The sequence below is a fragment of the Hyperolius riggenbachi genome, chromosome 2 (genome assembly GCF_040937935.1).
Source record: "Hyperolius riggenbachi isolate aHypRig1 chromosome 2, aHypRig1.pri, whole genome shotgun sequence".
Classification (NCBI taxonomy): Eukaryota; Metazoa; Chordata; class Amphibia; order Anura; family Hyperoliidae; genus Hyperolius; species Hyperolius riggenbachi.
This window is the reverse complement of record NC_090647.1, coordinates 352,655,303-352,680,568: the sequence shown is the minus strand read 5'-3', so window position 1 is coordinate 352,680,568 and position 25,266 is coordinate 352,655,303. Positions and strand designations below refer to the sequence as shown.

General features: G+C 44.0%; 1 protein-coding gene across 1 annotated transcript in view; it reads right to left on the bottom strand.

Annotated features, from left to right (window-relative positions):
* PIK3C2B (phosphatidylinositol-4-phosphate 3-kinase catalytic subunit type 2 beta) overlaps positions 1-25,266 on the bottom strand; it is a 274,534-nt gene that overhangs the window by 23,492 nt on the left and 225,776 nt on the right. Inside the window, exons 24-29 of the mRNA XM_068269615.1 lie at positions 19,081-19,250; positions 17,702-17,858; positions 14,473-14,582; positions 12,133-12,334; positions 11,369-11,493; positions 7,863-7,980 (exon numbers count right to left, since the gene is read on the bottom strand). Of these exons, the coding sequence (XP_068125716.1) occupies positions 7,863-7,980; positions 11,369-11,493; positions 12,133-12,334; positions 14,473-14,582; positions 17,702-17,858; positions 19,081-19,250 (882 nt within the window). The remainder of the gene's footprint in view (positions 1-7,862; positions 7,981-11,368; positions 11,494-12,132; positions 12,335-14,472; positions 14,583-17,701; positions 17,859-19,080; positions 19,251-25,266) is intronic.

Below are 25,266 nucleotides of genomic sequence, written 5' to 3'. Positions count from 1 at the left end.
ATACTCCTAACAGAATACCTTGGGGTGTCTTCTTTCTAAAATGGGGTCACTTGTGGGGTTCCTATACTGCCCTGGCATTTTAGGGGCCCTAAACCGTGAGGAGTAGTCTAGAATCCAAATGCCTCAAAATGACCTGTGAATAGGATGTTAGGCCCCTTAGCGCACCTAGGTTGCAAAAAAGTGTCACACATGTGGTATCGCCGTACTCAGAAGAAGTAGTATAATGTGTTTTGGGGTGTATTTTTACACATACCCATGCTGGGTGGGAGAAATCTCTCTGTAAATGGACAATTGTGTGTAAAAAAAATCTAAAATTTGTCATTTACAGAGATATTTCTCCCACCCAGCAAGGGTATATGTGAAAATACACCACAAAACACATTATACTACTTCTTCTGAGCACGGCAGTACCACATGTGTGGCACTTTTTTGCAGCCTAACTGCGCTAAGGGGCCAAAGAGTACCTAAGAAGTCCAAAGAGTACCTTTAGGATTTCACAGGTCATTTTGAGACATTTGGGTTCAAGACTACTCCTCACGGTTTAGGGCCCCTAAAATGCCAGGGCAGTATAGGAACCCCACAAGTGACCCCACTTTAGAAAGAAGACACCCCAAGGTATTCTGTTAGGTGTATGACGAGTTCATAGATGATTTTATTTTTTGTCCAAGTTAGCGGAAAATGACACTGTGAAAAAAAAAACAATTAAAATCAATTTCCGCTTACTTGTGACAAAAAATAAAATCTTCTATGAACTCACCATACTCCTAAAGGAATACCTTGGGGTGTCTTCTTTCTAAAATGGGGTCATTTGTGGGGTTCCTGTATTGCCCTGGCATTTTAGGGGCCCTAAACCGTGAGGAGTAGTCTTGAAACCAAATGTCGCAAAATGACCTGTGAAATCCTAAAGGTACTCATTGGACTTTGGGCCCCTTAGCGCAGTTAGGGTGCAAAAAAGTGCCACACATGTGGTATCTCCGTACTCAGGAGAAGTAGTATAATGTGTTTTGGGGTGTATTTTTACACATACCCATGCTGAGTGGGAGAAATATCTCTGTAAATGGACAATTGTGTGTAAAAAAAAATCAAAAAATTGTCATTTACAGAGATATTTCTCCCACCCAGCATGGGTATGTGTAAAAATACACCCCAAAACACATTATACTACTTCTCCTGAGTACGGCAATACCACACGTGTGGCACTTTTTTGCAGCGTAACTGCGCTAAGGGGCCCAAAGTCCAATAAACACCTTTAGGCTTTACAGGGGTGCTTACAATTTAGCAGTCTATTCTATGGAGCTGCACTCCCCATCAGATAAAATCTTTGCAGGATGCTGCACACAAAGATGCCCGTACACACTCAAAAGATCATTATCTGCAAAATATCTGTTTCTGCAAAAGATCCATTCCTGCAAAATGCATTCATAGTCTATGAGATCTGCAGATCCTCATACACACCTTGTTTAACAGACAATCATCTGCAGATCAGATCCACCAGGATGGATTTTCAGATCTGCAGATGATTGCCAGATATGCAGATGAAGTCTGTTAAACAAGGTGTGTATGATGATCTGCAGATCTCATAGACTATGAATGCATTTTGCAGGAATGGATCTTTTGCAGGAACAGATCTTTTGCAGATAATGATCTTTTGAGCGTGTACGGGCATCTTTGTGTGCAACATCCTGCAAAGATTTTATCTGATGGGGAGTGCAGCTCCATAGAATAGACTGTGTAGAGTATGGCTCTCATACTACATGGAATGGGGTAAAATTGGTCTGTGATCTTGCCTTTTCCAAAGACGTTTATCTCTGTAAGCCTCTGGCAGGGTCCTCCACTCCCTAGTGTAATCTACAGGATCATGTGCTCCTGTCCTATGACAGCCTGTACTTGTGTTACTGGGCCTACCTAACCAGCCCATATTGCATGATCATGTATTTTGTACAATTTGTATGTATAACTTTGTTCTATGTGTATAACCCTATGTATGTCATCCTTGTATCATTGTATATATTTATTGTCCAGCGCTGCGTAATATGTTGGCGCTTTATAAATACAATAAATAATAATAATAAAATAATAATAATCTCAAGTGTGTATGAAGCATTAAGAACAGAGGTTCATTCAAGTGTTTTCGATCAGGTATTGAAAACACCTGTGGATGTTAACGAGCAGCAATCAAGCATAATAAGCACCAATTAGGCAGATTTAAAATGACTGTGATACTCAGCTCCTTCTAGACATTTACTGGTGTGTTTACAAATATGGTGAAGTCAAGAGAATGGTCCAGGAAGACAAGAGAAGAGGTGATTTCTCTTCACAGGAAGGGCAATGGCTATAAGAAGATTGCAAAGATGTTAAACATACCAAGAGAAAGTGTAGGAAGCATAATTCGCAAATTCAAGGCAAAGGGCACTGTTGAAATGCTACCTGGTCGTGGTAGAAAAAAGATGCGGACTTCGACTGCTGTGCGCTAGCTGAAGCGCAAAGTGGAGAAAAGTCCCCGTGTGACTGCTGAGGAACTGAAAAAAGATTTGTCAGATGCGGGTACTGAAGTTTCAGCTCAGACAATAAGGCGCACACTGCGTAATGAAGGCCTCCATGCCAGAACTCCCAGGCGCACCCCTTTGCTGTCTCCAAAGAATAAGAAGAGTTGACTGCAGTATGCCAAAAGTCATGTGGACAAACCACAAACGTTTTGGGATATTGTTCTGTGGACTGATGAAACAAAATTAGAACTGTTTGGGCCCATGGATCAACGCTATGTTTGGAGGAGGAAGAACAAGGCCTATGAAGAAAAGAACACCTTGCCTACTGTGAAGCATGGTGGTGGTGGTGGTGGTGGTGGTGGTGGTGGGGGGGGGGGGGGGGTCAATCATGCTTTGGGGCTGTTTTGCTTCTGCAGGTACAGGGAAGCTTCAGCGTGTGCAAGGTACCATGAATTCTCTTCAGTAACAGGAAATATTGGATGAAAATGTGATGCAGTCTGTCACAAAACCTGAGGCTTGGAAGACGTTGGACTTTTCAACAGGACAATGATACCAAGCATACCTCCAAGTCCACTAGAGCATGGTTGCAGATTAAAGGCTGGAACATTTCGAAGTGGCCATCGCAGTCACCAGACTTAAATCCGATTGAGAACCTCTGGTGGGATTTAAAGAAAGTGGTTGCAGCGCGCAAGCCTAAGGCCACATACACACATCAGACCATAGTCTTTTGAAAATGAAAGATCACAGACCAATTTTACCCCCTTCCATGTAGTATGAGAGCCATACCTACAGTCTTTTCTATGGAGCTGAACTCTCCATCAGAAAAAAATCTTTGCAAGATGCTGCACACACAGATGCTGTACAGACACAAAAGATCAGTATCTGCAAAAGATCTGTTCCTGCCAAAGATCCGTTCCTGCAAATTGCATTAATAGTCTATGAGATCTGCAGATCATCATACACACCTTGTTTAACAGACATTCATCTGCAGATCAGACAGTCATCTGCAGATCTGAAAATCCATCCTGGTGGATCTGATCTGCAGATGAATGTCTGTTAAACAAGGTGTGTATGAGGATCTGCAGATATCATAGACTATGAATGCATTTTGCAGGAACGGATCTTTTGCAGGAACGGATCTTTTGCAGATACTGATCTTTTGAATGTCTACAGCATCTTTGTGTGCAGCATCTTGCAAAGATTTCTGTCTGATGGGGAGTTCAGCTCCATAGAATAGACTGTGTAGGTATGGCTCTCATACTACATGGAAGGGGGTAAAATTAGTCTGTGATCTTTCATTTTCAAATGACTATGGTCTGATGTGTGTATGAGCCTTTAGAATGTGACTGAACTGGAGGTTTTTGCCCATGAAGAATGGGCTAAGATACCCGTAGATCGCTGCAAGACACTTGTGTCAAGCTACACTTCACATTTAAAAGCGGTTATAACTGGAAAAGGATGTTGTACTAAGTACTAAGAATGAATGTCACTTGGGGGTTGAATAAAACTGATAATGATGTGAGCACAGAAAAGACATTTGTGGTTATTTCATTATAAATATGTTATATTTGTCTGACTTACAAGTGCCTCTTTGATTTAATTGTAAACAAGATGACTAAAACGATCAAAATCAATGTCAAAACTGGCCAAAACACTCAATTTCAGTGGGGGTTGAATAATTTTGAACACAACTGTATGTTTCTGTAAGTTACATTATGCTGTTATTTCTCTTCTCCAAAAAACTCAAAGTTTAACTGTTAAAAAAATAAATACGGACAACATCAACTAGGTGGAATGTAACTGATAAAAGTGGCTCAGGTAAATCTCATCCAAATAGAACCAACAATAGAAACAATTACGGTAGGTAATTTACAATATACCTATCATACTGTGCTTGTTACACCAAATAATTAAAAACTTGGGTTCTGGTTTTATTGTCTTTTCAAGACAAACTTGGTTACATTTCAGTTTTACCGTATATACTCGCATATAAGCCGACCCGCATATAAGCTGACCCCCCAACTTTTCCCTGAAAAACCAGGGAAAAATGATTGACCCCCATATAAGCCGGGGGTAGGAAATGCTGGATTGGTGCAGCCCCCCAGTGTGTCCCAGTATAGCTAGTATAGTGCCCAGTATAGGTAGGTAGTGTCCAGTATAGCTAGTATAGTGCCCAGTATAGCTAGTAAAGTGCCCAGTATAGCCAGTATAGTGGCCAGTATAGCGCCCAGTATGGATAGGTAGTGCCTCAGTTTAGCTAGTATAGTGCCCAGTTTAGCTAGTATAGTGCCCCAGTATGGCTAGTATAGTGCCCCAGTATGGCTAGTTAAGTGCCCAGTTTAGCCAGTATAGTGCCCAGTATAGCGCCCAGTATGGGTAGGTAGTGCCTCAGAATAGCTAGTATAGTGGCCAGTTTAGCTAGTATAGTGGCCAGTTTAGCTAGTATAGTGCCCCAGTATGGCTAGTAAAGTGCCCAGTTTAGCCAGTATAGTGCCCAGTTTAGCCAGTATAGTGCCCAGTTTAGCTAGTATAGTGCCCAGTTTAGCTAGCATAGTGCCCAGTTTAGCTAGTATAGTGCCCCAGTATGGCTAGTAAAGTGCCCAGTTTAGCCAGTATAGTGCCCAGCATAGGTAGGTAGTGCTCACCCCGCTCCCCAATCCGCGTTCCCCTTCTGAACTTTCAGACTGTTCCACAGCAGCGCGCCCGGCGCTGCTGCTGTGACGATGCAGAGTGCAGGAAAGAGCGCGGCTCCCTATAGTGGCGATCTGTATCGCCATTACCAGGGGAACCGCTCTTTCCTGCCCCCTGCATCGTCACAGCGGCAGCGCCTGGCGCGCAGCTGTGATACACTCTGAAATTTCAGAAGGGGAACGCGGATTAGGAAGCGGCCGCTGCCTAAGCAGGTAATAGCAGCGGCGGCCGCGGGGGGAGCGGACCACCCACCACCCACCACTAGACCACCAGGGAAGACTCGCATACAAGCCGACCCCCCAACTTTTGACCCCCTTTTTGGGGGTCAAAAATTCGGCTTGTATGCGAGTATATACGGTATATGTTCCCTGTTATGTTGAGACTGACTTGTGTTGCTATTGATGGGCAGTCAGTATCCAGGTACTGGAACACCACAGAACAGCCTGCATAAGGCAAACTAGCTGGGAAGGCCCATAGAACCACCCAGCCAGCTAGAAGACGAAGATTAAAATAAACGGTTTATGAGAAGACAACACTAAAAGCGTCATTTTCCAGAAATTTTGCTCGTCCTCACTGATAACTTCTGTCAATTTAAAAATGTTCAATGTCCTAGTATTCTCTGTAATTTTATTAAATCCATAAGGGAATAAAATGAATTAAATTCAGACAAATCCTTTTTGTTGCATTTTCTCCCACTGCCCTCTGTGTGGCTCTTGGACATTTTTGTTAAACCCTCAGGGTGTAAGCTTGTATGGTCTTTTTATAGCCCTGAAGCATGTATTGCACAAATGCACTGAGCTGTGCAACCGTGTATTATTTGTATTTCCTTTATAATTTGTTCAATTCTATGTACTATATATTGTGTGCTGTACAGTGCCACCAAAGAGGATGTCACTTAATAATTAATAGAAGTCTATTCTGAGTATAAGCTCTGTCCATCCTCTCCGCAATGCAGAATGTGAAGCTGCCCCAGGCACCTAACTTCCCCCTGCTAATGCAGAGTGTTCAGTTTCCAAGGCCCCTGAGTGCTCCCCCTCCCCCCACTGCAGATGGTGCAGCTCCCTAAGCCTCTAAGTGTCCCCCCTCCCCTCAATGCAGTGTGTGCAACTCTACAAGTCCCCCTCCCCAGTGTGTGTTACCACCCTCCCCCTCAATGCAGCGTGTTCAGCTCCCCAAGTCCCCTGAGTGTTCTCCCCTCTCCCAATGCCCCTGAGTGTTCTCCCCCTCTCACCCCCACTGCAGAATGTTCAGCTTTCCAAGGTCCCTGGCATGTGAGTGTCCCCCTGAGTGCCCCCCAATGCAGCTGCCCAAGGCCCCTCTCTCCACTGCAGCTGCCCATGGCTCCTGAGTGTCCCCCCAATGCAGCTGCCAACGGCTCCTGAATGTCCCCCCAATGCAGCTGCCCATGGCTCCTGAGTGTCCCCCCCCAATTCAGCTGCCCATGGCTCTGGAGTGTCCCCCCATTGCAGCTGCCCATGGCTCCTGAGTGTCCCCCCAATGCAGCTGTCCATGGCTCCTGAGTGTCTACCCAATGCAGCTGCCCATGGCTCCTAAGTGTCCTCCCAACGCAGCTGCCCATGGCTCCTGAGTGTCCCCCCAATGCAGCTGCCCATTGCTCCTGAGTGTCCCCTCAATGCAGCTGCCCATGGCTCCTGAGTGTCCCCCCATTGCAGCTGCCCATGGCTCCTGAGTGTCCCCTCAATGTGCTGCCCATGGCTCCTGAGTGTCCCCCCAATGCAGCTGCCCATGGCTCCTGAGTGTCCCCCTAATGCAGCTGCTCATGGCTCCTGAGTGTCCCCCCAATGCAGCTGCCCATGGCTCCTGAGTGCCCCCCCAATGCAGCTGCCCATGGCTCCTGAGTGCCCCCCCCCCCCCCAATGCAGCTGCCCATGGCTTCTGAGTGGCCCCCCAATGCAGCTGCCCATGGCTCCTGAGTGCCCCCCCCAAATGCAGCTGCCCATGGCTTCTGAGTGCCCCCCCAATGCAGCTGCCCATGGCTCCTTATCCCCCCCCCTCTCCCCCCTCCCAATGCAGCCGTCCACCTGATCGCGCACTTATACCCACGGCGCGAGATTGCACGAATTATCATTTGTCGCTCAAAAAAAATTGTTGGAAGAACTGTGCAAAAAATCGCAAGGTGGGTACGAGCCTTTATTTTGCCCCTTGTAACACTATCCTTCTCTACTGTAGCTCTCAATTTACTTGTCTGCTAAGTGAAGGAAGATCCCCAATGAAGGATATATGTTTTACTGATAAATATCACTAATCCACAACAAAAATACTTACAATTTCTTATAATAAACTCATACACTACACTTAAGCATAACAACAATGTTTTCCAAACAAGTGTTTAAAAAAACAGCAGCCAACTAAAACAATGAAGCAAAACAGCTCCCAACTAGCAGTGTAATTTGTATGACAAAGTGTTGCATCAGATACACTCCTTGTAACTTTACCTACTCCCTAGATACACAAAGTACAGTTTCCTTCTTCATCCATGATAGTCACTCATGCTAGATATGCAATAATGGTTATATATTAACAACAGGAGAGTTCCTATGTAACGCTCACAAATATTAAGTGTTCTCATACTATAGATATTATAAATTTGGTGAGTTACAATGCAAGTATGTTTGTGGTTTGATCTCAGGGTTAACATAAATGCTTAAAGTCATTCCTTCTTACCTCAGCTACCTGAGGGGCAGCATGGATTAAGTGCCAAACGTATCCATTTAGTGCTTCCTTCCTTCTTTCTGTTGCTGCTTCTCCTCTTGAACGACCAATCATAAATCCACTTGGAAAGCTAAAAGAATCATTATTATTATTAAGTTATACATCATCATCTATAATTTATTGTACAGTACAGTATTGTAAAGTACAAAGTATGACACAACTCTGCATAGAAAACCTTGTTACTAATTTTCTACACCTGCACCAATTACATGACAGAATACATTCATGTGAGAATCACATGTAAGGGGCTCCAATGATAAAGGAGACTACAAACCCCTCAGAAGCCCTCTAAGGATCCTTTTCTACTAGAGTGTGATCAGATCCGAAAATCAAAACGAGCCTGTTTTGCCGATCACAACAGCAACCTGATTAAGGGCCTATTCCCACGTGGTTTCCCCGCTTGCGATTCAATTGGGAAATCCTTTTTATCCATCAATAGGCTTGCCGTCCAAATCACATGCCGGCTCAATTAGGAAGGCATGCTGCAGTTTACCACAGCACGCATCTGAATCTCTATAGCTATGCATGGCACAGCTCACAGGCATTCAGACTCACATCACTGCAAGTGCCGGCGTGCATCCTGTAAGACCGATGCTGTCTCAGTGAAAACCGTCCCTAACATGTAAATCACTGTGCTGTTTTCCCACTAGTGCTATTCGTTCATTTTGAATCACAAAACGCCAGCCTGCATGATTTTTGGTGCATGGACCTCTGGGAGTGAACAGCTCATCTCCTTCCACATGAGAAGCCACAGAAGATGACTTGTCTACCTATCAAATAAATGAGGAAAAAGAAGGCTTTCTGTTATGAAAGCTTTCTGTTCTCAACACGGTATTCCTGTCTGAGGGCTTGGAGTACAGATTAGTGGATAAGACACTTTTATGTATTTCAATTAATACATCAAGATAACATTTTTGAGTGAGAGGAAAAATGCTTTTAGCTTGAAATGTTTTCTACAATTTCTTGATGATTTGTAGTTTGTACAGTGCAGGTTGTATGATACTTTCCCCCTTTCTTTTTTGCAGATTACTAATGTATTATAAGAAAAAAGGATAGAGCCCAAAAGTTCGGGTGAGAAGGGTCAGGTTGTGGGGAGTACTGGGCTCTATCTATACCTTGTCATGTTTATGATACTGGATGTATAGCCTTGATTTTTCTGATTTGTTTAGAGGGCAGACACCAATATGTAGTTCCCAAAATATTTGTATTCCCTAAGGCCGGTTTCACACTGCAGATTAGTAGTAGCAGTGCAGAAGCGTGTTTGCGACGAGTAAAACTTGTGGTGGGTACTTTAACCCTCCTGGCGGTAACCCCGACCTACACTCGGGGTAGCCGCCGCAGAGGATTTCTTTGCCCCGGGAGGGATTTTTTGGATAAAACTTTTGTAAAGCTTTTAGCTAGCACTTCGCTAGCTCCAGGCTTCGCTATGGGGAGGATCGGGATTGAGCATGATGTCAGACGTCATGTCTGATCGTCGCCCAATAGCGACGACTGAAGCTCATTGGGGAGGCTGCGACTCTCGCGGGATCGCGGTTAGGTAACATATAGTGGCGGCGATCAGGGGAGATCAGAAGGGTGCGGGGGACTTGGGGCACAATGCTGGCTAGCCTAGTGCTAGCTACAAGCTTTACAAAAAGTTTAATTCAAAAAATTCCTCCCGTGGACGCAGCCTCAGAAACTGCGTACTGCCAGGGAGGTTAAAAAACATGCATCACCATAGACTTACATGACTCCGCCGAACGTCGCCACAGAGCTGCACGGTAACGTAAGTATGCCCTCCTGTTGGGGATGGGCCGAAAAGTCACTTCCGTCACATTGTGCCGCCCCGCGTCGGTGTGAAAGGCCCCATAGACTAACATTGCCCTAGCGGCGGGCTACGGTAGAAATGCTGCACTGCTCCAGTGTGAAAGGGCCCTAAGGGGTTAATGGTGATGGGTCATATGACCACTGGAGATGCTCTACGTGTGGGTGGATCTAATAAAAAGTATATTGTATATACAGTAAGTGTGGCTGTCTTCATTTGTATTTATACACCCCCTTTATCTCATAACTTGTTGTGTATCTAATGCAATCAATATGAGACAAAAGTTACTAAACCCTATTGAAGGGCCTCCTTGTTTCCAGATTGTACACCTCCTTTTCCAGATTGTACAACTGAGTGAGTGGAGGTGGGGAACCACTGCAGGAACAGCACCACTAGTCTGACATGACACAGATCAGAAGAGGGATCTTCCGTCACAAAGTACAGTATATTGCAATTGTGAAGTGTTAATGGGGGACATACTTCTATGAAAAAAATATTACTAGTGTTGAACAGTGTAAGCTCACATATAAGTGAATATTTACAATTGAAGCCTGCTCCCCAAAACCCTCCTGTTATCCTTCAGCTAGATGGACCCCATCAGGGTCATCAAACCCCTCTTGATCCCTGCCTTATGTCAGTGGAAGATTCCCAGTGTCCATGTTCCCAGTGTCCATGTCATAACACCGACAGCAAACATCCTACCGCAACAGAACAGTGCCAATAAATCAGACCACATACTATGGTCATGTTCTTACTGCTTCTGTGATTATCTTTCAAAAGTTGAATTATCACAAGACATACCATTGCTTAATGAGTCACTGCAATGCATGACATTAGTTCTCACACTGCTGATTTGTTCACATCTTTGCAACAATGGAATCTCCATGTACACCAAGAGTGGGTCGGGCAAAAGTGTCCAAGTAGATCAAGAATGGGTCTGGAAAAAAAAGTGTCCATGTATTTTCATCTATCTATCATCTTCAATGTATCTAAACATTTTCCATCAGTTCATGGAGGAGATATGTCGGCTTTTAGGTTCCAAGGCTTGGAGAGAATTGTTCGACAGTTGAAAGGGGGAGACATACAGTATACAGGAGGCTTCTTAAATGTGAGGCCTTCTGGATAAGGCAGTTGGGCACACGGGTGCCGTCTGGTCTCAATGCCCGATGGGACTTGAATCTATTCTATGACACTTAATAAGCAAGGATTTCTTGGTGCTTTCTATGATTATTATTGGTTATGCAGCCTAGTTTATCCAAATAGCTTATGTTTGTTTAGACGTTGAGAGTCTGGGAGGTTTGTTTTTGTACTTTTGTACCTATTTGAAGTTTTTAGTGTGTAAAACTATTGCATATTTTTGCATTTGTTGTAAAAAAAAAAAAATTTCTTTCATGCTACTTCCCCTTTAAGATAGGTAACACCTTCTTGGGCGGGTATTTTCAGCTATATAACCTGCTGTGTTTCACCTGTTTGCTAGCTATGACTAAGGAGCCATGTTTCTGCTCCGATACACGTGAGCCATTTTACTGTGCTGTCCATCAATGAAGCAATAAAGATTGGACTTTTACTTCACCGCCGGTGTAGCAGGATTCCTTCTTTGGAATTGGATCTCCATTCTGCATCTAAACATTCAATATTCTAGCTGGAAACTTGCCTGGGAAGTTGTGATGATGGAAAAAGAAGCCTCAGCTTGTTATGCAGCTCTTGGAATTCCTCAAAGGACCGCTGGACATAAGTGGTTTCATGTGGGCTTTCTCTAGCCACCTTAACCACATAGACCTGGAAGAATAAAAAAAAATGTATTCCACATACTTTAGTTTGAGATGATGTGGTGAAGCATGCAAGGTATCTAAATGGAAGACTAATATAAAAAGTGTCCACTACAAAGTCCTAGTGGTTCTGGGTCACCATGAGCTTACCATGTTTACCAAGTGCTATGTTCAAATTTACTGGTAAATTGTATGTGTTTTCTAGTATTTGTGTTTGAATTTAGAACATTATTCCAAATTCACCCAAGCACCAGACTTCAGATCCAATCAGCACTGAACTTGTGCACAGAGTCAAGTGGAGGTTCACGTTCCACGTGACTCTTATACTTCTTCCTTTGGCTTTGGAAGAAGGAAGTATCAGAGTCGCATGCAAAGCAATTTGAAGTGTAAGTAAGATGACTCCCCCCTAACCCTGTCTGCAGGTTCCGTGCTGAGATGTGATGCTCAGGAGGATTGAGGTTACAAATTTGACCACCAACAATAGTGCTTTCTTACAGATTACTGAGATTACCTTTGGTTGCAATGGACTGTAGTAAGTTTACACCACGCTGCAGTTGTGGTGCATCATTTACTGAGTGACATGAAAGCTGAGAATTGTGTCTCCATCTATTAAAATTATAAGCTAGACACCACGTGGATATTTACTTACATATCCTTTATTGGGATTGTAGATCTTCTTATATCTGGCCAGGAAGATATCACAGATCCTCCCATCACTCTTCATTGTATGGGTTTTTGGAGCAAAGGACAATGTCAACCGCTCGTCTGAACCACTAAACTTCATTTGTGCTAAGTTGTGGATAAAAAAATTCAGCTTTGTGGCCACTGATCCAAGACTGGATTCTATGAGACTGGTGAAAGAAAACAAGGAGAAATGTGTTATTAACATACATAATCTAAAACAGTCCAATATTCACCCAGAGTACTTTCTAAAAGCTGAAGTGGGCGCTGTTTCCCGAAGAAAGACCCCTTGGCTGTGGTTTGAAAGAAAGGATTGCACATACAGTAAAGGAATGTCCTGTCACACATAAACCCCCCCCCCCCCCAATCCACCCACTTACAACACTTGCTCACAGCATTCAAATGTACTATAGCACTGCAGATAATATCACCCGAGCTGTGTATATGCCGAGCTTGTAAACCAAGCAGACCAGTGTACAAAAAAAGTCACAGAAACAAGACCCATGTCATTCAGAGAAACAAGCATCACAAACTAAATGCAGAGGCCATCAAAAACAAGCCCCATATAGCCCCGTTTACACTTAATCAGTTAGTGTGTGTTAGTACGCGTTGGTACGCGTTTTCTCAATAGCAGTGCATTGGGAAGAAGATTTCAGTTAAAACGTGTTAAGTGTAAAAGAGGCCACAGGAAAACATGGGCATTACTTTGAAAATCAGTTTTCTTTCAGTTATAACTGAGAGCAACTGATTAAAGGGGCACAATGTCGAAAAATTGTAACATTTAAAATATGTGCAAACATATACAAATAAGAAGTACATTTTTTTCCAGAGTTAAATGAGCCAGAGATTACTTTTCTCCTATGTTGCTGTCACTTACAGTAGTTAGTAGAAATCTGACAGAAGCGACAGGTTTTGGACTAGTCCATGTCTTCATAGAGGATTCTCAGGGATTTATTTATTTTCAAAAGCACTTAGTGAATGGCAGTTGCTCTGTCCAACTGCCAAGAAACTGTGTAGCAAGCAGGGAAGCTGGCAAGCATCATTGTTTAAATACTTTTAAGGGAATAACTTTATAAAGAATAAAAGCCTTGCTGAGAATCCCCTATGAAGAGATGGACTAGTCCAAAACCTGTCATGTAACATGTAACCATGCTCGGTTTATTAACAGACTGCATGTTTCTGTATTCTGCAGAAATGTAGGCTGAACATATACACACACTCTCCACATGAGGACTGTAATGCACCTATACTCTGTCCACTAGCATGATCTATATGTACTCACCCTGTGTCCACATGCGCCCTGTACATGTACACACAATCTGTCCACATCTGTGCACTATATCTAATCCTGCTCTACCACAAGTGCACTGTACACATACCTACACTCTGCCCACAAGTGCCCTGTACATGTACACACAATCTGTCCACATCTGTGCACTATATCTAATCCTGCTCTACCACAAGTGCACTGTACACATACCTACACTCTGCCCAAAAGTGCCCTGTACATGTACACACAATCTGTCCACATCTGTGCACTATATCTAATCCTGCTCTACCACAAGTGCACTGTACACATACCTACACTCTGCCCACAAGTGCCCTGTACATGTACACACAATCTGTCCACATCTGTGCACTATATCTAATCCTGCTCTACCACAAGTGCACTGTACACATACCTACACTCTGCCCACAAGTGCCCTGTACATGTACACACAATCTGTCCACATCCGTGCACTATATCTAATCCTGCTCTACCACAAGTGCACTGTACACATACCTACACTCTGCCCACAAGTGCCCTGTACATGTACACACAATCTGTCCACATCTGTGCACTATATCTAATCATGCTCTACCACAAGTATTATACGCATACCCATGCTGTACACATACCCACGCAATATACACTGTACTATTGCCTTCTATACCTTTGCACTATAAACATATGTGGTGTTCACTTATACACACATCTTAGAACAAGTACCTACATAATGTACACCCACACATTTTACACTTACCGACATGTTTTCCGATCCTCTGCCAATGAGCACCAATTTGCTAGTTTAAGATAAAAGACTACAAGTAACATGATCATACATGTGCTTGATAATTCTCGCTCAAGTGGTACCGAATTAGAGCTCTGATAAACCCTTCCACATATATTTATTTTTTATGGTGGGGGGGGGGGGGGGGGAGAGTTGTAAAAGTGAATAAGAGACTGTTCGGAGACTAGCTAAATGTCTGATGTAGAGAAGTTCCCTTTGGAAAAATCAACATCAATAGATACAAAGCAACAAATTACCGGGTGAAATAGGTGGTGGCATCAGCCTCAGAGTCTTGTGGCCGCAGAGCATCATACACATACTTCAAATCCTGCAGGTCGGACAGCTCAGGTATACCACAGGATAACATCTAAAAGCATACAGATAAAGCATTCAGGCTTTTATTCAGTGACCATAGGATGTCTGAGTGGTGTCTAATGTGAAACTTAGATAAAACTAAACTTGCACCTTCTCCCTCCATTCCACTCTCTAAAGCTCCACACAGTCGCTTGACCATCATTGCCCGAAAAGAACGAGGGACGAAGGGTCAGTCAGGATGTGTTTAAAAAAAGGGTACTAGCAATGGTAAGAAACACAGCAAATATGTCCATGTAGACTGATCCGTCCTGGCACATTGGTTTGGACGATAATCGGTGGTTAGTCGGTCATGCTAACAAATGATCGCTCCATTCAACCAACTGACGTGTGGCTAGTTATGCACTTCAGTTTACGGCTTCTGCTAACGATCCAATCAGTAGACCTCGCCTAGACTACTGCAACATCCACCTCTCAGGTCTTCTCTCACCAGTACAATGAGAGTCAAATGCTGCTGCTTATACGCCCTTCTCCTTTCTTGCTGTCTCTTCCCTGCCAATCTATCCACCGCCTTCCAGTCTATCTGAGCATAAAACTGAAACTACTATGCTTTGCCTTAAAGGGAACCTGGAGTAAGAGGGATATGGAGGCTGATATATTTAATTTTAAACAATACCAGTTGTCTGGCAGTCCTACTGATCCTCTTAGCCATACATACTGAACAAGATCAGATTTTTGGCCCAGTTCACACTGCACGCGTTCTGGGAACGCGTGCAGAAGGCAGACACGCACAACCTCAGACAGTGCATAGACTGCACTGTCTGATCTTCACACTGCATGCGTCCTGGACCAGTGCGGTCTGGGAACGCATGCTGCACACATTTTTTGCAGAAACGTGCGGCTGACCCATTCACTACAGTGAATGGGATCAGCCACGCAACGCATACAAACGCGGATGGCGTACGTTCGTATGCGTTGCGTCCCGAACACGCGTACATAGGCCTATGCAGGTCAGACTATTTTTTCACACATATGTGATGGGACAATAAAAGTTTACGTGTATTGCTCCGATAAGTCTGTGTGCGGACTCCTTCATGATAACTGTGCATGCTTGTTTCAGGTATGTGATTCAAATACTATTGATGCCAGAAAGATCATCAGGATGTCAGATAACTGGTATTGTTTAAAAGGAAGAAAAAAAATGTCCGACTCCACATCCCTTACAGGTTCATGAATTGTACTCTTCCTGTATTTCTGGTCTCATACACAAATACAGTAGAATCTCGTTATAGTAAACTCTGGTATAGTAAATCTCTGGATATAGTAAACTCAGTCCTCAGGTCCCAGAAAATGCATCTGTATAAATATACAGTGTATGACCAATTCTGATATAGTAAACTACTTTTCTTGGTCACTTGGAGTTTACTTTGAAGGGACTCTACAGTACAGCAAAATTGCCCCCTACGCTCCTCTGATAGCATTCTGATATCTTCCTCTCTTATAATTACTATTCATACATGGCTACAATACTTTCCTTTTTGGCTTCTCCCATTTAGAACAATTCTCCTCTACTTTTTGAAAAACTTTCTTTCCCTGCTTAACATGTTTAAATGGTCCTTGAAAACCTGTGACATTTACCTCTGTTATTACGCCAGGAGGGAAATAGCACTCCAAAGGAAGGCTGCTACTCCCCCATCTCTAAATGCGTGGAAGGATGCTGTAAACCAAGTGCTGCCCATGTATAGAATTACACATACTAGTAGGGGATGCACACAAAAATTTGACAAAATATGGGATGCCTGGATCTCTGAACATGATACCAATGGGTCGATAAGACAATAAAAAAATAAAGTGGGAGGCCAGGGGGCGCAGACCTTTACTACCATCTTCTTCTACCTTCTCTCTTTTCTTCTTCCTTTTGCCCATCAGATGCGTGATAGAATCTACATGCATGGCAAGCTACACCTACACAGTATGGTGAAAAAACCCTCTGTTTTTGAATAAGCTTGTTTGAAAACTGTGTTACCTCCCTGGCGTTATGATTATGTCCAGATTTTTTCACACGCTTTTAGACCCTAAAAATCATACCGCTAGATAGATCTGCGGCAGCCCTGCATATTACACACCTGTCATGGATCCAGCTCAGGGTTACCGCTCTGAGCTGTGGATTTCCGTCCAATGTAACTAGAAGTGAAAGCTCTAATCTAACGGCTTCTATGATTGGTGTTTGTGTGATATTTCTTAACAGCTCTGCCGTTTATTGCCATGTAAACTGGGTGGCACCAGTTGTTGAATGTTAACTTTGTTGTTTTATGTTTACTCTTTTCTTTATAAAGACAATAACATTGATCAGTTAAAATCTGTGATGCCAAAACTTCCCACTCTAACCATTTATTAAGAAATGCCTTCTTCTGACAATAATATCACTCACACCTACCTTTATTGTACAATTCTGCATAATGTGTTGGAGTTGTATAAACAAGGGAAATTGATAACTACACTTCTTATCTGGTTCTTCCCTCCAGTTTATTAAATTCAGTTATTACATGATCACTTTCCTAAGCCTTAAGCACAGCTTAACATTAACATAACACCAACCTTTAAAATAAGCCAACCTCTATCTAGCCTAACATAAAGCATCCTATCACACTAACCTTACTGTCAGCACCCTAAGATGACTAAAAAAATCAAATCTATCTAAAAAAGTAATCATGCTTAAAAGACTGCTGCCAAAAAAGGACTTAAATCTGGAACTACCGTACTAACACAGCTAACAGACCTCCAAGTATTACAGTGACATTCCAAACATAACTAAATTACCTGCTACACCGTTCATTATTATTATTTCTCCTTCTGAGATCTTGTAATATTTTAAGCATATGCCTACCAATTCTTAAGCTTATACACAACCAGGATCTGAACAGAGTCCTCTAGCATCAAGGGAAAGTTAACAAACTGCACCTCTACCTTGACAAATAATATATATAGCACTGCTAGGATGCTCTTTTTGTTGTTATACCCGAGGTGGGTGCCGCTTCTAGTTTCAGCCCTGCACACAACTTATAGTAATGAGTTGGAGACATCAGTTGTGTGCCTTATGAAGCAAACTCCCTCAGCCCTCTAAAACCTGCTATAATCCCAGTTTTATAATTCTTATTAACTGACTTATCTTACCAGTCCCAGCAGGTTGAGGAACAAGTGTGTATGCTTGCGAATGAGATTGTAGGCTTGGCAGCACAAATCTACAAAATCGTGGAAGCGGCTTGAAGTCTTGTCACCTCCGTTGATGACATATGCCATGTCTGATGTGAACACAAATGGGGCACGATCTCTGCAGTTATTCAAAAATAAACAGGAATTAAACCAACTTGCAAGTTTTGTTAGTATTATTGTTATTTCACACATCATATGTTATGCAGGGTAATAGAACCTTTAATAATTTTAGCATTTTTTTGTCTGCATGAGACCCAAATTAACCCATTCGCGTTCCGTCGTTTTCACGAGAGAAATGTTCACCTCCCATTGATTAGCCTATAACTTTATCACTAATCACAATGAACTGATCTATATCTTGTTTTTTCCGCCACCAATTAGGCTTTCCTTGGGGGGTACATTTTGCTAAGAGCCACTTTACTGTAAATGCATTTTAACAGGAAGAATAAGAAAAAACGGAAAAAAATCATTATTTCTCAGTTTTCAGCCATTATAGTTTTAAAATAATACATGCCTCCATAATTAAAACTCACGTATTGTATTTGCCCATATGTCCCGGTTATTACACCGTTAAAATTATGTCCCTATCACAATGTATGGCGACAATATTTTATTTGGAAATAAAGGTGCATTTTTTCCGTTTTGCATCTATCACTATTTACAAGTTTAAAATAAAAAAAATATAGAAATATTTCATCTTTACATTGATATTTAAAAAGTTTAGACCCTTAGGTAAATATTTACATGTTTTTTTTTTTATTGTAATTTTTTTTTGTTTTTTTTTTTAAACATTTTATTTGGGTATTTTTGGGAGGGTGGGATGTAAACTATAGTTTTTTAATGTAATTGTGTGTTGATTTTAATTTTTTTTTTACTTTTTGTTGTAGTTTTACTTTTTGGCCACAAGATGGCGGCCATGAGTTTGTTTACATGACATCACTCTAAGCGTAACACACGCTTAGAGTGACGCATCGGGGAGGGAACGGCCATAAAAAGCGAAGCTTCCGAGAGAAGCTGTCGCTTTTTCAGCGGGGGAGAGGAATCAGTGATCGGGCACCATAGCCCGATACATTGATTCCGTGGCTACCGAATCCGCGGGTGGGAGTGCGCGTGATCGGCCGCGGGAGCGCGCGGTAGTGCGCATGGTTCCTGGACGTAGTTTCTACGTCCAGGAACCAAAATAGGTTAATAACATTTCTCTGATGAGTTTTTTCACCTCCTCCATATAATAAGCATTTCAGCACCCAGCGGGTGAAAACAATTTATGATAAATTGTCCATAAATTAACTTTCAAGCAGGGCCCTGAAGTGAAATAAGAAGTAGATCTCTCCCATACTAACCGTTTTATGTTTCCAAACATCTGGGCATGTCCTAGGAATCGTCCAAAGTCTATATGAAACATGTGGCCACTAGTCTTCAGCATGATGTTATCGTTGTGCCGATCACAGATCCCCAGCACATAGGTGGCTACACAGCATCCTGCACAGGAGTAAATGAAGTTCTCCACTGCCTGAGGGAGGAGATATTATGGATACAAGTCAATATGGGCTCATAACTACACAAGAAGCTGACAAAGAACACTTAGGTCAAACTCAACCTGATAAATGTCAAACTGACAATTTTATATCTTGAAAAAAAATAAACTTAAATAAACCTGCATTTGCAATAGTCACTTTCTGTATTCCGAAACTGATGTGACAGTAAAGATGGTTTCTTAAAGAGACTCTTTAACACAATTTTCAGCCTTATTTCTTCTATCCTATAAGTTCCTATACCTGTTCTAATGTGGTCTGGATTACTGCAGCCTTTTCTAGTTGCACTGTCTCTGTAATATATATCATCTTCTTTTCTTTGTCAAGCTTTGTCGACCCAGAGAGAAATAGGCTGCCTCTGTTGTAATGAATACAAGTTATGCATGCCCCCTGCAGGCTCTGTGTGCTTTGTTTACTCCTCACAGACTGCTCTCAGTTTCAGCTTGTCTTTGTGAGGCTGAGGTGGCTGCCTGTCACATGCTGAGAAACTGTGAGAATCCCAGACCGGAGTGCAGATTCACTATGTAATAAAAACATGTAGTATACTGTAACATGAATACATATATATATATACACACATATATATATATATATATATACATACACAGTGGGTTGCAAAAGTATTCGGCCCCCCTTGAAGTTTTCCACATTTTGTCATATTACTGCCACAAACATGCATCAATTTTATTGGAATTACACATGAAAGACCAACACAAAATGGTGTACACATGGGAAGTGGAACGAAACATACATGATTCCAAACATTTTTTACAAATAAATAACTGCAAAGTGATGTGTGCATAATTATTCAGCCCACTTTGATCTGAGTGCAGTCAGTTGCCTATAGACATTGCCTGATGAGTGCTAATGACTAAATAGAGTGCACCTGTGTGTAATCTAATGTCAGTACAAATACAGCTGCTCTGTGAGGGCCTCAAAGGTTGTCTAAGAGAATATTGGGAGCAGCAACACCGTGAAGTCCAAAGAACACACAAGACAGGTCCAAGACAGGTCAGGGATCAAGTTATTGAGAAATTTAAAGCAGGCTTAGTCTACAAAAAGATTTCCAAAGCCTTGAACATCCCAAGGAGCACTGTTCAAGCGATCATTCAGAAATGGAAGGAGTATGGCACAACTGTAAACCTACCAAGACAAGGCCGTCCACCTAAACTCACAGGCCGAAAAAGGAGAGCGCTGATCAGAAATGCAGTCAAGAGGCCCATGGTGACTCTGGACGAGCTGCAGAGATCTACAGCTCAGGTGGGAGACTCTGTCCATAGGACAACTATTAGTCATGTACTGTACAAAGTTGGCCTTTATGGAAGAGTGGCAAGAAGAAAGGCATTGTTAACAGAAAGCATAAGAAGTCCCGTTTGCAATTTGCCACAAGCCATGTGGGGGACACAGCAACCATGTGGAAGAAGGTGCTCTGGTCAGATGAGACCAAAATGGAACTTTTTGGCCAAAATGCAAAACGCTATGTGTGGCAGAAAACTAACACTGCACATCACTCTGAACACACCATCCCCACTGTCAAATATGGTGGTGGCAGCATCATGCTTGGGGGGTGCATCTCTTCAGCAGGGACAGGGAAGCTGGTCAGAGTTGATGGGAAGATGGATGGAGCCAAATACAGGGCAAACTTGGAGGAAAACCTCTTGGAGACTGCAAAAGACTTGAGACTGGGACGGAGGTTCATCTTTCAGCAAGACAATGACCCTAAACATAAAGCCAGGGCAACAATGGAATGGTTTAAAACAAAACATATCTATATGGACTCGGAACTTCCTCTCTGCTGTGAAAGATATAGCATAATAATCTTTTTACAGAAAAGCATTTCTTAGTTACAGCTGATACAAATCCTGCAATAAATCTGCAGTGTGTCTACATCCTGCTTTCTTGGGAGCAGACATATTGTTAACATCCTGTGCTTTTAAATTAGCTGCTCTGCTGTGGCAGTCAGGTGACACAGGGGAGAGATCAAATTACAGTGGTGATTAGTTGCAGATGAGGGGGGACGCATGGCTGGGTGGGTGCTTTGCTGGGCGCTATGCATGGATGGAGGGGGGGGGGGGCTGTGCATGGCTGGGGGGATCTGCTGGACACTTAGCATGGCTGGGGGGGAAATTTGCTGGGTGCAGAGCATTGGGAGGAAATTTGATGGGCGCTTTGCATCGCGGGGGGGGGGGGGGGGTAATTTGCAGGGCGCTTTGCATGGCTGTGGGGGAATTTGCTGGGTGCTTTGCATGAAAGGGGGGGGGGGCTTTACTGGGCACTTTGCATGGCTGGGGTAGTTTTGCTGAGCGCTTTGCATGACTGGGGGATATGCTGAGCGATTTGCATTGCTGGGGGGCTTTGCTGGGCACTTTGCATGGCTGGGGTAGTTTTGCTGAGCGCTTTGCATGCCTGGGGGGGGGGCTTTTCTGGGTGCTTTGCATGGCTGGGGGATTTGCTGCGCGCTTTGCATGGCTAGAGGGGGGGGGGGGCAGCCTGCGCTATGTGCAGACCTCAGATCAGAGCGGCGGAGAGAAGCAGAGCAGCCCGCACACTACCCGCCCTGACCCATACACTTCACATGCGGAAGTGAGTAATGACGTCATTTCAGCATGGAAGTGTATGCGTCTTGCGGGTGCGTGTGCTGCTCTGCCTCTCTTTGCCTCTCCGGTCCGGGTCGTCCTGATGTGAGGTCTGACTAGCGGCAGAGGGGGAGGAGAGGTGAGCGGCACTTCGGGACTTGGCCGGCCACACTTAGCCAGAACGCTTTCTGGCCGGCCAAATTCCGCAGGGAAAGTTTATTTTGAACATAGGCCGCATCAGCCAGCCACTTCTACATTTGACCGTCCAGAACCCGAAGTGGCCAGACTTCGGGTTCTGGCCGTAACATATACACACACATATATACATACAGACACATTAGTGTATCTGTGTGTATATATACACACACACACACACACACACACACACACACACACACATATATATAAACACACACACACACACACACACACACACACACACACACACACACACACACACACACACACACACACACACACACACACACACACACACACACACACACACACACACACACAAACATCACTTCCAGATTAGTGGCCATGTTATTTGTTTGTAAACACTGACTAACACTGGTGATTAAAAGCGGGGAGCGCCGGAAACGGCAAAGAGGGATCCAGGAGATCCCAGTGACTCGATTGGTATGTTTTTTATTGTACAAACCGGACAGTACAGGTTCTCTTTAACCACTTGAGGATCACAGTGCTAAACCCCCCTAAAGACCAGGCTAATTTTTACTAAAATGGCCACTGCAGCTTTAAGGCCAAGCTGCAGGGCCGGACAACACAGCACAGGAGTGATCCCCCCTTTTCTCCCCACCAACAGAGCTCTCTGTTGGTGGGGTCTGATCACACCCCCGTGTTTATTTTTTTTTTATAAATATTTATGTTGGTGATTTTTGTTTTGTTTTTTACTATCCCTGCTTTTTTTTTATTGTTTTGTAAATCTCTCCCTCCTCCCCCCCCAGCCGGCCAATCCTGCGATCGGCTGTCATAGGCTTCTGCCTATGAGAGCCGATCGCTCTCTTGTCCCCCATGGGGACAGCCGTGTCACACGGCTGTCCCCAGTGCAGCGCTGCTGCTGATCGCAGCGCTGCACAGAGTAAATAGACGGTGTTCACGCCGTCTAACAGTCTCCCGAGCGGCAATAGCCACTCGGAGACTGAAGAGGGGGCGGAGCTCCATCCCCCGAGAAGGAGATGTGTGCACACCCTGTGCACGATCTCCATCAGTAGCCGGCTCCAGGACTTGACGTCAATTGGCGTTAGGCGGTCCTGGGGCTGCCGCCGCGTCCACGCCCATTGGCGTGGAGCGGTCTTTAGGTAGTTAAGGAGATGCATGGTCTGTTATGTAACAATTTTATGCTTCCTCTTTTAGCTTTGACAGACTCCACAGTCTATGGTTGTGTCCGATATGGTTGTGTGCTACCTAATCTCTCTCTGCTGGTATCAAGTAAAGCTTTCTAATTAAATCAGACAGTTTTGGCAACACAGATTTGCGCGCCTGCACTTGCCTAAACCAGCATCGGCTTTTCAGTGATTTTTTAGGAGCCCAGCACTGAAGCTATAATAACTCTGCACTGGGGGCCTGAAAAGATGACTGTAGAGGGATGGTGAAAATGACAAAACGTATAAGTTAGGGTTAGGTACGCAACACAAAAATTACAATTAGCCATTTATTTGAAAGGTTGTGTTAGGGGGGGAATAAAGAGGTATTTTATTTGTTAAGCTTCTGGTGAATTGTCAGGAAAGATGTTTATGCTAAGGGTATACAGGTTAAGATTAAATATAAGGAAGGTGATATGCTGGAAGCGTGGTTAGGGGTCCTGAAGGGAGGTCATCATAAAAAGGGAGGTTGGGGTTAGCCGAAAGAGGGTCCGACTTGCACTGCAACTTACAGAAAGATGGGCTGACACACTGTAACAACCTACAGAAAGATGAGCTGACCTACACTAACAACCTACAGAAAGATGAGCTGACTTACTGTAACAACCTACAGAAAGATGAGCTGACTTACTGTAACGATTGTGGAATTCTCTCCGTGATCAGCGCACAAGACATGCGCTGACACTGCGGAAATCCTCCACAAGCGTATCATTTGAGGGAACCCAGCAAAAGGTGCAATGCACCTGTAGAGGGAAATTCCTGTCGACAGGTGGAGCTGTGGAGTGCAGAGGAACAGCTCCTCTGCCCTGCCACAGACGCCAGACAGGAATTGTACGAAGGGAAGAAACGCAGGGCAAGATAGCCCTGAAAGAGAGAGAGATCAAAGCGACAGAGGGTATGTGTGTCCACCAATCTAGTCGCCACCCTGCGACGATGAACACACAACCATGAAGATCAGGTGAGAAGGCAATCGCCAGAGATGTGATTATGTATATGTTTATTACCTGCATTGATGACTTGTGTTTGAGTTTGATTCGCGTGGTGCTCCGTTCTGTCCTCCTCCTCTTCCCCCGCACTGGTGACGCAGTGTTATTCTGACTCCTGCGTTCCATGTGCGGGGCTTGGGGAGTGGGTTGCAGCGCTTGCCCGCCCCCTTTCCTGCCGTCTGGAGCGCAGGTGTCTTTGCCTTCCTGCTTCCGGCCGGTGGATGGGGGGGCGTGGTGGTTGCTGGGAGTCCGCGCACTTCCGCCGCTTCGGCGGCGCCTTCAAAAGGCTCCTGCTAACGCAGTTACTCATCTACCACGCCTCCCTTGAGAAAGCTGGCGGTTGGCCAGCGAAACATGTCGGGCTTGCTTGGCGTGGATGTGCTCTGCAGCTACGAGTGATGTCCCCTCTTGTCTTACCGGAGCCTATCACAGTCTACGTATATACAGTAGGCTACTACACCATTGGGATCTACCGCCTTCTAACCAGAGTGACCTTCATACACTGGTGAATCAGCGCATTGTATACAAGTTGGACGGTAGCCATTCTGGCTGGATCCTTTACTTGCTTGACATCATGGAGTCCACCTCCCACACCTTCTTCCATTACACCTGCCAACTTATGGACCACTGAACGGTTCCTACAGGAGGTATTGTGTCCGTTGAGACCTGTTTCCTCATCTGGTTGGTAAGACAAGCTCCAATACATGCTGTACATGCTGTGCCTGCACTGAACACTGCCAGACTGGCTTTTTTGTCTAATATTGCTGCTTGTGCATCGCTAATCTTTGGCTGTTCACTAATACAACTGCTTTTTGGCGTAGACCTGTTGCCTTTGAACTCTATGCTAACAACTATACCAACACGAGGACATTATTGCCACTAAGCCTCCCAGAATTCTGAGGACTTACTGATCAGTTGTTCCATTATCAATCACCTAGCCTCTATTTTGATAGCTTCTGAGGTCATCAGGATCCTTTGCTCAGTGTGTCTGTTGTGCAAGGTGGTTTGGTGTATGTATGTGAGGGTGCCGGTTTGCTCGTAGGGTGG